Source organism: Tupaia chinensis, unplaced genomic scaffold, assembly GCF_000334495.1.
Source record: "Tupaia chinensis unplaced genomic scaffold, TupChi_1.0 Scaffold000377_2, whole genome shotgun sequence".
In the NCBI taxonomy this organism is placed as follows: Eukaryota; Metazoa; Chordata; class Mammalia; order Scandentia; family Tupaiidae; genus Tupaia; species Tupaia belangeri.
In genome coordinates this window covers 2481324-2497821 of record NW_006159876.1, presented here as the reverse complement: position 1 = coordinate 2497821, position 16498 = coordinate 2481324, and the positions used below count along the sequence as shown (strand labels likewise).

General features: G+C 52.8%; 1 protein-coding gene across 1 annotated transcript in view; it reads left to right on the top strand.

Moving 5' to 3' along the window:
• Positions 1-16498, top strand: part of SMAD6 (SMAD family member 6) — a gene marked incomplete at its 5' end in the record, with an annotated part of 83471 nt that continues 66973 nt past the window's right edge. Inside the window, 3 exon segments of the mRNA XM_014589753.2 lie at positions 1-76; positions 10327-10383; positions 15671-15748. Of these exon segments, the coding sequence (XP_014445239.1) occupies positions 1-76; positions 10327-10383; positions 15671-15748 (211 nt within the window).

The window sequence follows — 16498 nt, the reverse complement described above, 5'->3', positions numbered from 1 at the left end:
CACAGTTTCACCGCCGCCGCTGATGGCCCCACCGTGTGCTGCAACCCCTACCACTTCAGCCGGCTCTGCGGGCCAGGTGAGCGCGCCGCGCGGGGCGGGGACCCCGGGGTCCCCTCCTGCCCTCTTGCCTGGCCTTCTTTCTGTGTCCGTCACACCCAGGGAGGGCGCGCCTGCTGGTGCTGCCCCGGGCCCCTGGAGCGTGGGAGCCCCCGGGGGAGGCGTCTCGCCGCAGCGGAGGGGAGTGGGTGCCGAGCACACACGTCAAATGGCAGCCTCGTTTTCAGGCTCCACCAAAACTTAAAAAGGGTGCACGTTGGAGTTTTCTCTGAGCAGCTTCGGAGAGAGAGGGTCAGCAGGGGAGGACAAGCAGGGCCCGAAGAAATGGGTGCCTTTTCCCCTCCACCTCAGTTCTGGAAGGTACCCGGTCTGTGCCCGGGCGTCTAAGCCCATATTCGGGCTGTACTGCTTTCTATCCAAGCAGTAACAGGTTGTGAAGTTGGGTGTAGACACATGGCTAGAGTGACAAGTGGTTAGGGTCCTACTTAGTTCTGTACGTACTTTGGAGCAAAGCTTTTGCGGGGTAACCCCACTCTCAGAACAGAGACCACCCCTTGTCCCCAGCATTCCCCACATCCCTGGCAATTGCCAGTTGGCATGTGCAGCTTTCCTGTGGGGTTGAGGGTCCTGGAGGCCTCTGTGATTAGGCCAGGAAGCCAGATCTTTGAGGACCTCAGAGAACAGCACCCTTACCCTGTTCTCCTGGGATTTCCTGCCTATACCTCACCCAAGCCTTGCTTCCCCAGCAGGCCCTGGTTTCTGGAGCAGAGGTGAGGACCCGGAGGTCCCTGACAAGCCAGGAGCTTGCAGCTCCTCTGCTCCAGCCTGCGCACACAGCAGACACCCACCCATTTTAGCCTGGAGGTAGCATCTGAGCGCTGCAGGGCTGGGACTGGCAGAGAGGTGCAGGCTCTCTGGCCTGAGAGGACTCTAGTTTTCCAGTCTGACTCCCTAGAGTCAGTACCCCGCTTGAGGCACATGGGGCCTGGATCGTCTCTTAACTCAGTGTGGAGGGAAGGTGGGCACAGGGTTATGGATTTGTCCCAGGTGTCTTGCTCACGTGCATGGGGCTGGCTGGGGGCTTGGGGGAAGGACCTTTCTACTCAGTGGTAGCTCTTGAATAGGACATTGGTGGGGTAGGAGGGGCCCTCTGCATGGTCACCCTGGCCCCATCTTGGGGCTTTGGGGCACCCCCGACTTGTGTCCCACAGGGTTTTTCTCTGCACTCCTTTCCTTCTCTCGGAAGCTTCCCCTAGAGGTGGCTTTCTCCCCTCTGCTGCCTGTCTTCTATCCCTGGGATGGGGTCCCTGGTTGCGAAGTGCTTTGTCCTTTCCCCCCCCAGTGGGAATTGTGTGGTGGGGCCCACTCCACTCTTCCAGAAGGCCCGGAAAGATGTGCTCTCTCTGGCATGTTGTGCCAGCCGATGTGCGCTGAGCATTGACTGTGTGTCTGTCATAGGCACCTTGCTGGGTGCCGTGGTTGGCAGGGTGGAAACATGAGTAGGATCTATGCCCTCAAGACACATAATCCTACAGGGGTGAGGAGGAAGAAGCGAGCGGGCAGGGCTGTGGGTCTGAACCAGATGACTGGGGTGAGTGTAATGGGATCACCTCTGGGAACTCCACTGCTCTCACTTGGGGCCAGGCCTTGGAGGATGGGGCAGACAGGGAGAGGGGCCGGCCAGAGCCAGGGCTAGGCCAGCGCAGGTGGGTGGGCAGGAAGGGCAGAAGTGAAACATCTGGAAGCTGTAGACAGGACCCACTCCCACTGCTGCTCCTTGACCAGGACCTGGCCTGGGTGTTGGTTAGTGTGGTACCATTGAGGGAGACCTGGCAAGCTGCAGTGGAGTGACTTTGCCCTAGCCTCTGCCAAGATGAGGCCCCTCCTCTTTCAGTCTCTCTACTAGACAGTGGGTGGGTCTAAGGACAAATCTCCCAACCAATTCTGGACCAAATATTGGGATTTGACTCCCTTCATCCCCCCAGTAGGAGGCGCTGTCAGGGGCCGTCGTACCCTGAGTCTATTCCCCTGCCTCTTTGCTAGCTGGTAGCCTAGGGGGCCCCATTCAGCCATCTTGGGGGCATTGGGGAGGCCTGATGGTCCAGCCGGGAATGAGAACTAGGGGCATCCCTTTCTGCCCACCCCACCCCCACTGCCCGGCCGCCAGCCTGGCTCCTGTAGTTGGGCGGGCGCATAGCTGGAGCTCAGCCGTGCGCGTCCTGATAAGGAGACCGCTCCTTGCAGGGCTCTGGGAAGAGGGCTGGGGCCCGGGGCAGGAGACAGACAGCCACACACAGCAGACACCCAGCTAGAGAGTAAAGTACACTGAACACCCTGCATGGAGGGACGGCGGGACACTAGTCTGGCATTGGTCACCTGAGTGACCCCACCCCACTGTAGCAGGGATCCAGTGACAGGAGCCTCCTCCCTGGACAGTATGGCCCGTGCTTTACAGAGCCAGTGCTGCTCAGTCCATCAATTTGCTGTGGGGCCTTGGGGCAAGGTTCCCCTCTCTGGGCCTCTGCCCATCTGTGAAGTAGGGGGTTGGATAGAAACCCCAGGGTCTGACTGGCAGATTCCATGCTACACAGGCCTGCCTCCCTCCCCTCCTCTGCCCTCTCGCCCATGCTCAAGTCTCAGCAGCTGGGGTCCTTCACGGAGGACTCGCCCTCTGCCAGGCTCTGCCCTGGCTCTGCCTGGAAGCCTCCTGGCCTCCCTGCCCGGGGAGTCAGGCTGTGCCCTCCCTCCCTCGCATGTCTTTCTATCCCAGGAAAACTAGTTCGCTGAGCGTGGAGGGTGCCTATGTGGACGGAAATGTGGAGAAATACTTTAATCACAGCTCTAACCTGTGTTTATAGAGCTCCTTTCTCCTGAAAGTATCCATTAACTTTGGAATAAATCTCCTGCTCTTTGCTTCACCACTTTTTTTTTTTTCTATAATTATATTCAGTAAATTACTATTATCCAAATTGCACCCGAGAAGGAGAGACAGGGCAAGAGAGAAAGAGAGAGAGAGCAAGAACTTCTAAATGACTGGAGGAGACCGCCTAGGAAAACACAGGGTTCCCAGGCCAGGTCTACAGGAATGAGAATGGGCTAGAAAGTTGGCCTTTTATTTGGCCTGGCATTATCCCTTTGAAATAAGATCAATTTCAAGTTGGGCTTCCAAGCCCCCACCCTGCCTGCTCAGCCTGCCTGTCTGCTCCTCCTTCTCCTGGAGGTGAGGAAGGGGTGATAATGTGCAGTTTGCCTCTTGCTGGCGCCAGCCGGCCGAGCTGTTTATCTGGCTGCCGGGGGAATCTGGGCAATTAGGCTCAGCCGGCCTTAAAGTGCCAGGAGCTCCTTTTCTGCTCCTCCCATCCTGAGGCTTGGGGTTGAGCCTTCAGGTTCTGGGGGTTGGGTTGGGTGCCTGGGAGGCCTCCATCCCATGCATTGTTACCCCTTGGGAGGGGGTGTCTCAGAGGTCCAGGGACGGGTCTGGATTTCTTTTCTGAGCAAGATGCTGGCCTGCAGAGCTTGGGGTGGAAGGTAATGTCCCACGCTGAAACTTCGCCCAGCACCGGGAGAGGCTGTGAACTCTTCTGGCTTGAGAATGTAGGTCTAGATCCCAAACGGCTAAGTGCCCCCTGGGGGCTCCCCCCCGGGGCAGGTCTGGGCTGAGCTGCCTCCTCTGCACTTGGCCCCTGGCTGACTGCTCTTGCTTCTGAAGGAAGTTGGAGGAGATTCCTGAAGTTGATGCTCTGGCTGGATGTCTGAGGGTTTGGAGTTTCTGATGTCTTTCTTTTTCTCTCTCTACCATCTCCACGCCTGTCAGAGGGGCCAGCAGGGCTAGAGAAGTTCTCCCTTTAAAGCTTACCTGGCCGGGGGCGGGGGAATAGTGGGTGGCATAGTGTTATTAAGGCAGTGGACTCGCACATGGTCCACCGTGGTTTGAGTCCTGGACCTGGAAGCTTGAAACTCATGCCAGGTACTTGTGCGCCCAAAATCCCAGGAGGAGAATGGAGGAGAAGGGATTGTGGTGTGGCCATCACCCCCCGGGGGGGGGAGGGGGTGATTTCTTGCTTTCTGTCTCTACTGAGAGCATAAGTGCTCTATAGCAAAAAATCTCCCTCTTATTTAAAAACAAAAATAAAACAAAACCTCACCTGGCAGCTTGCTTTCTCACTTTCCTTCTCTCTGTTTCTCTTTGGTGAGAGCACATGACCTATCACAAATTTAAAAAAATAAATAAATAAATAAAAGAGGGGCCAGCAGGTGGCATGGTGGTTAAAGACTCTGGACTCCAGGGAACCAGCAGTTAGTGTAATGGCTATGTCGCTGGACTCCCACGTAGTTGACTGTGGTTCGCGTCCCTGACCCAGTGGCTTAAAACTCACGCCGGGTGCGTGTGCGTGCCCAAGATCCCGAGAGGAGAATGGAGGAGAAGGGATTGCGGTGTGGCCATCCCCCCTGGGGGATGGTTTCTCGCTTTCTGTCTCTATGTCTCTCTCTGTCTGTCCGGGGAGCGCACGCGCCCTGTAGTGAAAACCTCTCCAAAAAAAGAAAAAGGCTCTGGACCCCCAAATGGCTGACCTAGTCCTGGACCTAGCGGCTGGCTTTCTCATTTTTCCTCTCTCTCTTTCTCTGTCGCTCTGATCAAACTGGAAAATAACAATAATAAATTAAATAATTATTTTAAAAAAGAGGCATTATAAAATATCTCTATAAATATAAAAAAGAAAATGATAAGTAAAATTAAATAATAAAACCTAGAGCATGTAAATTATTACTTTAAAATAAACAAGCACTAAGATGACGTCTAAGAGGAGTGTGGACAGAGGGCCCGGCAGCATCTTACAGTTTCTCTTCTGATCTTCCGTCTCACCCACCAAGTGTCTCACCTGAGGGCCCACCTTGCCCACCCAAGTTGATGTCCTGAGTCCCGTTCTCCCAGCTCTGAGGGTAGTGGAGTAGCAGTGGCAGGTAGGGCTACTTGGTATTGTTCATAACACATTTTTCATAACAGCCAAAAAACAGAAATAACCCAAGTGTCCATTAGCTAATGAATAGACAAACAAAATGTGGTACATCCATTCGGTGGAATATTATTCAGCATGTGGCACATCCATTCAGTGGAATATTATACAGCAATAAAAGGAAAAAAAGGACTCACGTGTATTACATGAATGAACCTTAAGCTAAGGGAAAGAAGCCAGTCACAAAAAGACAAATATTGTGTGATTCCGTTTTTAGGACATGGCCAGAATAGGCAGTCCATGGAGACAGAGGGTAGATTAGTGATTGCCTAGGGACTGAGGGTTAGGGGATAGGAAGAGACTACTATGGGATAGGGTTTCTTTTTGTGGTGATATCCCGTAATTAGACTGTGGTGATGTTCTCAGAATATGTTTCTAGCATTTGTGTACTTGTAATGCGTAAGCCTTATGGTATGTGAATTATATTGCTTTTATTTTTTTTTTTTGCTATAGGGTATGTACGCTCACTGGTGAGAGAGACAGAGAATGTGAGAAAGCACCATGTTTTTTTTTTCTTTTTTTGGGAGAGGTTTTTGCTATAGGGCGTGTGCGCTCACCAGAAAGACAAGAGAGAGATAGAGAGATAGAAAGCGAGAAATCACCCCCCAGGGGGGATGGCCGTACTGCAATACCATCCCCTCCATTCTCCTCTCGGGATCTTGGACACGCATGCACACGGTCCTGGAGTGAGTTTAAGCTACCTTGTCTGGGACTCAAACCGTGGTCGACTACACGGGAATCCAGCGACATAGCCATTATGCCAACTGCTAGTCCCAAGAGAAAGCACCATTTTAAAGAAAGGGTTACCTGGTATTGGTCCTCAGTGAGGGAGAAAGAGAGAAAGTAAGAAAGCGCACCCCCCCTTTTTTTTTTTGGCTATAGGGCATGTGCCCTTGCCAGAGACAGACAATGAGAGACAGAAAGTGAGAAATAACCTGTGTGTGTGTGTGTGTGTGCACGTGTGCATGCGCGCTGCCACACTCCAATCTCCTCTCTTATTCTCCTCTTGGGATTTTGGGTGCACACGTTCAGGTGCCTGGTGTGACTTTCAAGGGACACAAGCCGTGAATGAGCCATGTTAGTCTCCATGCCGCCTTCTGGCCCAGGAAAGCACCATTTTAAAGAAAGGATTACCTAGGGACCAGCAGGTAGCATAGCAGTTATGTTGTTGGATTCCCATGTAGTCGACTACGGTTTGAATCCCAGATTTTGCGGCTTGAAACTCAATGCCAGGCATGTGTGCGTGTGTTCCCAAAAATCTCGAGAGGAGAACAGAGGAGAAGGGATGGCCATCCCTTCTGGGGGGTGATTTCTCACTTTCCGTCTCTCTGTCTCTCTGTCTCTTCAGTGAGCGCATGCACTCTATAGCAGAAATCTCTCAAAGAAAGAGAAGGGTTACCTGATACTGATTTCCACCTGTCTGCCCCCACCTTGGCAGGGTATCTGCTCCCTCCGGGTGTGGCCTTAGGCGGGTCCTTTATCTGGCTAGCCCGTCACCTTGGTCGACCCTGTGGTCTCCAGTATCCTGAAGCCTTGTACTGTGGGCTGGTGTCTATAAGCCTCTGCTGGCTGGCTTGGCAGGAATGGAACCTAGTGACAGCTCCTGCTCTCTGTAGTTAAACAGATGCGTGCAGGCCACTTTCCTGGGGCACACGGGCCTGGTAAGACTCCTCCTGAGAGCTGAGCATCCCTTCTGAGCTGTCCTGCCTGACGTCTCAGGGTCTAGATCATCTTTATGCCTCACTAATGACATTCGACTCCCCAACTCAGGTGTGGTCATAGGGAGTGGGTGTCACAGCTCAAGGCCCAGGTGGCCCTGCAGGGGGACTTCATGAGCCTGTCTGGCTCCCACCTTTTGGGCCCCTGGTAAGGGATGCTGGGATGTTTACAGTGACCAGTGCCACGGCCCATAGCTGCCAGGTCTCACCTTTGGGGGCAGATCTAGGGTCACACATCCAGGGCTCTGTGCCATGTGTGGCCCGGGCCTCACCAGTCAGAGTTTTGCAAGAATAACTCTCATACAGGAATTGCAGGGTTTCTGGTGAGTTCCTGGGGGAGGATGGAGAAGCCATGAGGCTGGGATCAGAGACTTGGCTTTGGGTCTGGCCTCATAGCCAGTGCCTGCCAGAGCCACCCCACTCCCCAGGCCTCTGTCTTCCTTTGTGGTGGCTGGCCAGTCTCGATTTTCTAGCCCGAGTTCTGGTCCTTCTGCGTCAAGCTGCTTGTTCTGGCAGGTGGGCCTTAATCAAGTCTGGTTTCTAGTCCCTCCTGGACCTGGGACTCCATGGCTAAGGTGGCTCCTCCTGAAGGCAAACAGTCGCTTTGAGTTTTGTTTGAGGTTGACCGCAGAGCTGCCCTTGGCTCCCGAGGTCCACTGTCCCACACCTTGGCCGGGCTCCTCATCACCGGCATCTGTTCACAAGTCTTTCTGAGCAGGTGGTGGGCTGGTCTCGGGGGATGAGGGAGCTCTGCTTGATTCCCTGTCTCATCGAGGAGTAGTGCGGAGTTAGGTCTGGGTCAGTTTTCTTGTCTTTTTTTTTTTTTAAAGAATAATTTTATTTAACTTTATTTATTTATTTTAACTTGATCAGAGAGGGACAGAGTGAGAAAGAGAGAGGGAAAGTGAGAAAGCAAGCCGCCAGGTCTGGGACTCAAACCGCAGTCAACCACATGGAAGTCCAGTGCCCTTAACCACCACGCCACTTGCTGGCCCGAGTTTTCTTGTCTTAAAATGAGGTTAATGTCATCATGTTTTGAATTTTTTTAAAACATTTTTAGCCCCCCTCCCCCCCATAGAATGCATGTACTTGCCTGAGAGACAGTGAGAGGGAGAGTGAGAAATCACTCCCCCCCACCCCAGTGGGGATGGCCACTCCGCAATCCCTTCTCTCCCATTCTCCTTTTGGGATTTTGGGCACGCACACAGGCACCTGACATAACTTCCAAGCTGCTGGGTCTGGAACTTAAACTATGGTTGACCACGTGGGAGTCCGGCACCTTAACCACCGTGCTACCTGTTGGCCCTGCCACCTTTTTTTATTTTTGAGAAAAGATGAAATAAAATAGGTGGCTGATGAGCATGCTTCCCCTATCTGTAGCTGAGATCAGAAAGAGTAAAATACAATAAATAACATTGAACGTGCCTGGTGTGGAGTTGGCCCTGTGGCCTAGTGCTTAAGGGAACTGGATCTTCCATGACCAACCTCTTTTTTTTTTTTTTGGAGAGGTTTTTTGCCATAGGGCACGTGCGCTTGCCAGACACATGGAGAGAGAGACACAGAGAGACAGAAAGCGAGAAATCACCCCCCAGGGGGGATAGCCACGCTGCAGTCCCTTCTCCTCCATTCTCCTCTCGGGATCTTGGGCACGCACGTACACACGCCTGGCGTGAGTTTTAAGCCACCGGGTCCGGGACGTGAACTGCGATCGACTACGTGGGAGTCCAGTGACATAGCCATTACGCTAACTGCTGGTCCCATGACCAACCATTTTTCAAAACCCACTGGCTTGGAAAACATGCCAGGCACATGCGGGTGCATGCCCCAAACCCTTAAAGGAACAATGGAGATGTGATTGTGGCGTGACCAGGCCCAACTGGGGGTGCTTTCTCGCATGCTCACGCTCTCTCTCTCTCTCTCTCTCTCTCGCCAGTGCATGGGCCCTCTGGTAATTAGAAAATAAATAAATAAAAATGAAAGTGCCTGGTAGGAGCAGGACGCAGGCAGGCGTTGAGCAAATGGTTGTCCCTTTCCTGGTGGCTTCTCCACCAGTCGCTGTCTTTCCTTCTCTCTAACTCCTGTTGACAAGATGACCTGGTTCTAGACCTCAGAGCCTTCCCTTTGTTGAAGTAACTTCTGGCCAGAGAGGCCAGGGTGGGGAAGAGGCCAAGGGAGCCTCTCTGGGTGCACGGAGCAAAACAAATGCTCCTACAACTAATTGTGCCTTATTATCATTGCGAAAAACACTTATTACCCCTTGTGTCATTACTGATACCCGCCTAATAATAGTTATTACCGCTTTATTACCACTGAGAGTTTGTTTTAGTTTGCGATTTGATGATGTTTAGTTTCATTTACAGAAAATGAAGGGTCATTTCATTCATGCAAATTGTTACTTAGTTTAGCAAATTGTAACTTCCCGTAAAGCAAGAGGCAGAGGAATTCTTCTGAAGCAAAGTATATGTTTTTAAGGAGAAGTATTTTAGGCAAATGAAAGGAAACTCAAGGAAAAATACTGTAGACAATAAGGAATCACAGCGCCTAAGCTGGAAACCTGTAGAAAGAGCTTGTGTTCGTGTCTGCCCTTTAAAAAGGAGGCGGCTGTGGGCCAGCAGATGGCGTAATGGTTATGTTGCGGGACTCTTATGTAGTTGACTGCAGTTCGAGTCCTGGATGTAGCGACTTAAAACTCATGCTGATGTAAGTGTGCCCAAGATCCTGAGAGGAGAATGGAGAAGGGATTGCGGCATGGCCATCCCACTTGGGTGGGTGGGAGGGGTGATTTCTTGCTTTCTATCTCTCTGTCTCTCTCTTTCTGGCGAGCGCACACACTGTATAGCAAAAAACAAATAATAAAAAACAAAACAAAAAAAGTCAAAAAAAGGATGTTGGTTCCGTTGCGGCTCGTTTGGAAATGAGCATCAGTGTCTGGGCTTCTGCCTTCATGCTCAGCTCTGACTGGGTTGCCAGATTTAGCAAATGAAATACAGGTTGTCCAGTTAAATTTGAATTTCAGATAAACAATACATGTTATTTTAGTGTAAGTATATCCCAAAATATTGGAAAGGATATACTCACACCCCCAAATTATGCCACGTTTATCCAAAATTCAAATTTAACTGAGCCTCCTGTGTTTTACCTGGCAGCCCCAGTTCTGACCCCCCACCTGCATTCGTCTTGATGAAATAATAATAGTTACTGTTTATGGAGATACTTGTCTGCAATGCCAAGAGGTATTCTAAGCATTTTACATACATTCTTCTTTTCCCCTCCTGGGAAACCTAAGAAGTCAATACAAATATCCTTGTTTTAGAATGGAGTGAGCTGGCTCAGAGAGGTGAGGTCATTTGCTGAGGTCACACAGCCCAGGGTGGCAGAGTGGGGACTGAACCCACGTCTGTGGCCGTCGCTGTCCCAGTGCGTCTGGGCAGCAGAGGTGGTGGGAGGAAGGGAGGGCATGGGGCTGGGCTCGTTATCTGAGACCCCCAGTCTGAACCCCCGACCCCAGCAGTGACATCCTGTCTCCTGTCTTCCAGAATCACCGCCACCTCCCTACTCTCGGCTGTCTCCTCACGACGAGTACAAGCCACTGGGTAAGTGTGCCCTCCGTCCTGCGCTCATGCTCGGGGAGGTGTTCACCCCGTCCCACTGGAGGGCTGCAGGGGCGGGGCGCAAGCCGGCTGGTGGTTTGAAAGGGGGCGAAGTTTTGCAAACACTCCCACAGTCGGCCACAGCACACCCAGCCTCTGCAGCAGGCTCTTTAGATCTCGACATTCCTAGGTCATCATTAACCTCTCTGTGACCTTTAAACAGGCCCTGTCGGAGATGAACGGCTTCGCTCAGACATCTCATTGGCGCTGGGCTGGTGTCCCGTGTTCCTCCCTCCCGACCACGGCTCTCCTGCAGTGTGTGTGTGGAGTGGTGTGACAGAGGTCGGGCGGGAGGGCTTCGTCCAGAGGAGCTTTACGTTCCCCCTTTGGAAGCCCAGACGTCCACCTGGTCAGCGATGACAGCTGGAACGTCAGGGGGAACGTGTATTGGTACATCAGCCTCTGGCAGGCACTGTCCCCAGGTGGTAATGTCATTTTGGACAAGCCCCTCGCAGAGGCAGAACTTGCTTTCCTTGACCGTGGGGCATGGGCAGCAGCTCCTGTTCTGGGGTGGTGTAGATGCATGTGGTTATAGAAGTGGGAGTGCTTGGGACCAGCAGTTGGCGTAATGGCTATGTCACTGGGCTCCCATGTAGTTGACCATGGTTCAAGTCCCAGACCTGGTGGCTTAACCTTATGCCAGGTGTGTGTGCGTGTGTGCCCAAAATCCCGAGAGGAGAATGGAGGAGAAGGGATTGCGGTATGGCCATCCCCTCTGGGGGGGTGATTTCTCGCTTTCTGTCTCTTTGTCTCTCTCTGTCTGTCTTTCTGGTGAGCGCACGCGCCCTACAGCACAAACCTCTCCAAAAAAAGAAAAGAAGTAGGGGTGCTCCTCCCCAGCCTGTTTCCTCCAGTGGATGTCTATCCAGTGGGGACTCGGAGCCCAGGGTTTGAGCCAGAGAGCTGATAGTGTCTAGAGTCCTGGTGGGGGCCAGTGCCCAGAGAACATTTTGTGGCCCAAACGATCCGGTTCCCATGGGCCCCGAGCTTCGCGAGTCAGACGGTGTGATGGCTGCGGAAACCTCCACTGAGCCACCGCAGCAAGTGGGTTGTTTTGTTTTGGTAACGGCCTCCCCTCTCAGCGTGTGGCAGCACTATCAGGGGGGTCACTTTTCGGTGTTGTAACCTCTCAGGCATGCACCCCAGTTTCCTTCCAGCCTGCCTCCCCAGCCCCTCGAAATCATAAATGCCCATCAGGTCCCTCCAGGAGTTTGACTTTGACTTCTCAGGCCAGGGGGGCAGAGGCTGCCCCATGAGGGACAATGGCGAAGCCCAAGCCCAAGTGGCTTTGCCATTGTTTGTCCTGGAAGTTGGGCTAGTGGACGGAGAACTGTATTTAGTTCTTGGGGACCTGGAGAGGTCATCTGGTGGGACTGTGTCACCTCAGAGATGTGGAGTCAGGCTGGGAGAGAAACCGCGGGGCTGCAGCCCAAACCCCACGGGTCCCCGGCCTCCCTCGCGGCCTGTCTCAGCGTTTCCAAAGTCAGCAGAGTCGCGCTAGCAGTCACTTAGAAGTGACTGGTCCAGCAGGCAGAAGGAAGGACAAAACGAACTCAGAAGTTCTTAGGAGATGGACACTGCAGTCCGCACGGCAGGGATCGCTGCCCCAGGCTTGTCAGGCAGTCAGCGGCAAGGCTACGAGGCAGGGTCCTCCCCGCCATGGAGAGCCACCATTTGGAAACCAACAGGTGTCCCCATTAATCTACAGATGGGACAGCCGAGGCCCAGAAAGAGGAAGTGACACTTGCCAGTGGTTGTATAGCTGAGCCCACCTGTTTTTATAGCCTGCGAGCTAAGAATGGTTTTATTTTTTAAATAGTTAAAAACAACAGTCGGGCGGACAGTAGCATGGTGGTTAAGACAACTGAATGCCACATGGCCAGCTGCATGGTTTGAGTCCTGGAGCGAGCTGGCAGCTTGAAAAATACGCTGGGTGCCTGCATGCATGCGTGCGTGTGTGTGTGCGCGCGCGCGCGTGCCCAAAATCCTGAGAGGAGAATGGGGGGGAAGGGATTGCGCTGTGACTGCCCCCTTTCGGGGGTGATTTCTCACTTTCCCCATCTCTCTGGCAAGCTCACCTGCCCTATAGCCAAAAAAAAAAAAAAAAAAAAGGAAAAACATGGAAAAAGTCAAGGGTCAGCAGGTGGCGTAATTGTGAAGATGCTGGATCCCACATGACCAACTTCATGGGTTTGAGTCTTGGACCTGTGGCACTGAAACCCACATCAGGCATGTGAGCATGTGTGCCCAAAATCCCAAGAGGAGACAGGAAGTGACTGTGGCATGGCCATCACCCCTGGGGTGGGGGTGGTGATTTCTCACTTTCCCTATTTCTCTCTCTGGCAAAGGCATGCACCCTATGGCAAAAAAAAAATTTAGGAAAAAAGTCAAAAGTAGACTATTGGGAACCAGCAGTTAGAGTAATGACTATGTCGCTGGACTCCCATGTAGTCGACCGCGGTTCGAGTCCCGGACCCGGTGGCTTAAAACTCACGCTGGGCACGTGTACTGCATGCCCAGGATCCCGAGAGGAGAATGGAGGAGAAGGGATTGCGGTGTGACCATCCCCGCGGGGGGTGATTTCTCGCTTTCTGTCTCTTTGTCTCTCTCTGGCAAGTGCACGTGCCCCGTAGCAAAAACCTCTCCAAAAAAAAAAGTAGACTATTGCATGACGAATGAAAATTATGTGAAATTCACATTTCCGTGTCCGGAAGTGAGGTCCTCCTGGAGCGTGGCCAGCACGTCTGTTTCCCTTCTGTGCGTGGTGCCTCCACGCTGCGTGGGTAGGGGGGCAAGTTCCAGTGGGGAGGGTCTGCTTCACCAACCTGGGAGCACAAGGGGGTCTCGAAGAAGTTGGTGGAAAATGCATATTCTGACAAAACCATGCGTGGATTTCTATTTCTTTGCACTAAAATAAACTCATACTTGAATTTCATTTTCCACTTACCTCAAAAAAATTTGTTTTGTTGGAAAATGGGGGGGAGACGTCCCCCCCACTATGGGGCATGGTCACGCTGCAATCCCTTCCCTCCATTTCTCCCTCTTGTTGGGATTTTGGGCACTTATGCACACATACTCGCCATGTTTCTCAAGCTGCTAGCACTGAGATTTGAACTGTACAGTTGGCCATGTGGGATCCAGTTGCCTTAGCCACCAGGCCTTGGAGCTATCTCCCTCCACTAACTTTTTGAAGTCCCCTTGTATTTGATTTCTGGCCCTTTACATACAAAGCTGGTGACCCCTGATATTGCTAAAAAAGTAATGGAATTGCAGCTCAAACCTGAGCCTCCAACTTCCAGATGGGGGTTCCCGGGGCTTGAGCGGACAGGATGGGACTGTCCTTTTTCTGCATCAGCCACTGGACTTTAAGAGCCTCACTACAAACACTAGCAGTGAGGGTTTGGCAGGGCGCCATGGGGGCTTCCTAGCTGGGCCAGGCAAAAAGTGGACAGTGCCTGTTGCCCCTGCCTCCTGTCGCCCAGTCTCCTGGAAGCTTCACGAGGCTGTGAGGCTCCACATGGGTCACTCGGAACAAGGAGTTGGCCTGTGACTTGCTGCTTCACTTAGGAGGGGCAGCCACCCTCAGGGCACTGAGCACTTGGGAACATTTGATCTTAAAAGCAAAGCTCCTTTAAGTAAAGTTTCCACTTAGGCATTGAAGTTTTGTTTGTGTGTGTGTGTGTGTGTTTTTAAAGACTTTTCCATGTGTCCTCATTTTCTTCCTAATGCATTTTAACAACAGATAACTTTTTCATGGCCTGATAAATAGTCCGAGTTTATTTTTTGCTATTATTTTCTTTTCCTTGCATTGTTGCTTTTTCATCAACAAAAAGTCAGTTCACTTCTAAGCCTCTGTGATCACATGAGACCAAAAAACAAAATAAAACCCAGAACACCCAGTCAGCATCTGGCAAGTGGGGGAAAGAAAAGGCCAAATTGGTTAATGTTTCATCTTCCCGCTCCCCAAGCCATGTGGTAAAAGGGAAAAATTCCTTCAGGATCGAGTGGAATTCTAGCCAGCCAGGCTTCCAGTTCTGTCCCAGGAATCCCCGCCCGGAGTGGCTTTGCTGGGGCCAGGTGGGGCCAACCGAGCCAGACGATGAAAGCGTAGCAGGCCTCCTAGAACAGGCGTCCCAACTCTGGGGCAGGCCTGTCCCTTAACGGGGGGCAACACCCTATTGCTGGTAGCAGAGGCCCAGGCCCAGGAAAAATTTCCCAAGTCTGCCTGTCCCGAAACGCATCAGCCTGTCAAGCTAGCGACTCCGTGCAAAAGAATTGCCCTTTCCCATCCAGCTGCCCCGTAGACGGGGAAAACAAATGAAGTCCTTAAAACTACTTTAAAAAAATGCCTGGAAAAAAAAAAAAAAACAGTCCAGGCATTGAAATTGCTCTGTGAGCAGGTTTGGATGTTAAGGAGAGGGGGAGGGGAGAGGGAGAAAAAAGTTAATCTGGGAGAAAATGCTTGAGCCCTTAATTAGAGGGGTGTAAGCGGGACCCAGCGAGGATGGCTGGTGACTTGTTAAAACAAAGTCTCCCCAGCTCCAGCAGGAGGAAGGAAGGAAGGGAAGGAAGGAAGGAAGCAAGAAGGAACAGCTTCAGGAATTTTAATGGTTGTAATTAAGTACAGCAAGTCTGAATTGTTCCGCGGCTTAATTGAACCTTACCCGAGCAGGCTCCAAGTTGCTACTTGCTCGGTCCCCGGTTCCCCGAACTCGGACTTTCTGTGGTCACAGGGATTGTAACCTGCTCGGGTGCCAGGGTCACTGCCGGCAGCATTGTCTTTCTTTCTTTTCTGGAGAGGCTTTTGCTATAGGGCGCGTGCACTTGCCAGAGAGACAGAGAGAGACAGAGAGACAGAAAGCGAGAAATCACCCCCCAGGGGGGATGGCCAAGCCGCAATCCCTTATCCTCCATTCTCTTCTTGGGATCTTGGGCATGCATGCACACGCACCCGGTGTGAGTTTAAGCCACCGGGTCCGGGACTCGAACCACTGTCGGCTACATGGGAGTTCAGCGACATAGCCATTACATGTCAGTGTGTTCTAGAAGAGTCCCAGGACTGGCTTGGCTAGGCTCAGGTGACCCCAGGACGGGGTGACAGAGTGACCTCGGAGGGTGGTGGGAGACCCGCTGCGCTTTGCCAGCACACACGTGCACACCCGCAGATACAGGAGGGAGAAAGGAGAGCGCGAGGCTCCGTGGCCGCTAAGTCTGTCTCTTTCCTCCCCAGATCTGTCCGATTCCACATTGTCTTACACTGAAACGGAGGCCACCAACTCCCTCATCACGGCTCCGGGGGAATTCTCAGGTTGGCATTTTCCCTCCTCCCCTTGCTGTTGCGTTGAACTTTGTCCGAGGGGACAGGTGGGAGGGGGAGGCATGCGGGAGGACTTCCTGGTTTCCCCTCCTTTTGGGTTTCCTCTTTTCCTCCCACCCCTGGGATGGGCAGATCGCCAGCATTTTAGTCCCTGGTGTTCTTGGGACCTGTGTGAGCGAAAGCTGACCACGACGGCGTTGCCAGTGTCCATCGGGCACGATTTAACTGGACGTCTCTACTGCGTCCTCCTCCCGCCTGGTCCTCCATCCCTGGTCTGAGCAAGGGCGTGGTATCCGTCCTCTTTCTCCCACCCTCACTCTGGGAGAGGGGTGACGTAGGGTCCAAAGTGGGGGAGAAATGAACTGGGTTAGTGAGCCCTGGTGGGGGTGGATCTCACAAACGGGGAGTGGCCATGGCCAGTGGTTCCCAGGCCTCTCCCTGAGCAGTGGATGCAGCTAGGAAGGAGGCAGGGAGCCCTGGTTGGAGCTCACACGCCCTGTAATTAGGAGCTGACCATAGGGACCCCCACATTTGGGGGAAACACCTAAACCAGCTTTCCTTGAGAAATGAGAGGTTGGTGGTGAAGAAGGGCATTGGGGGCCCGGAGGGGCACAGGTGGCCTGGTTTGTGGGGCCCTTTTGGGGAGCATGGCGGGTGGCGTGTGCTGGGGAGGATGGCTGGGGCCCGAGGCCTTGCTCTGTGTGGGCTGGGGCTGTGTGCCAGTGGGCCTGGCTGGAGCTG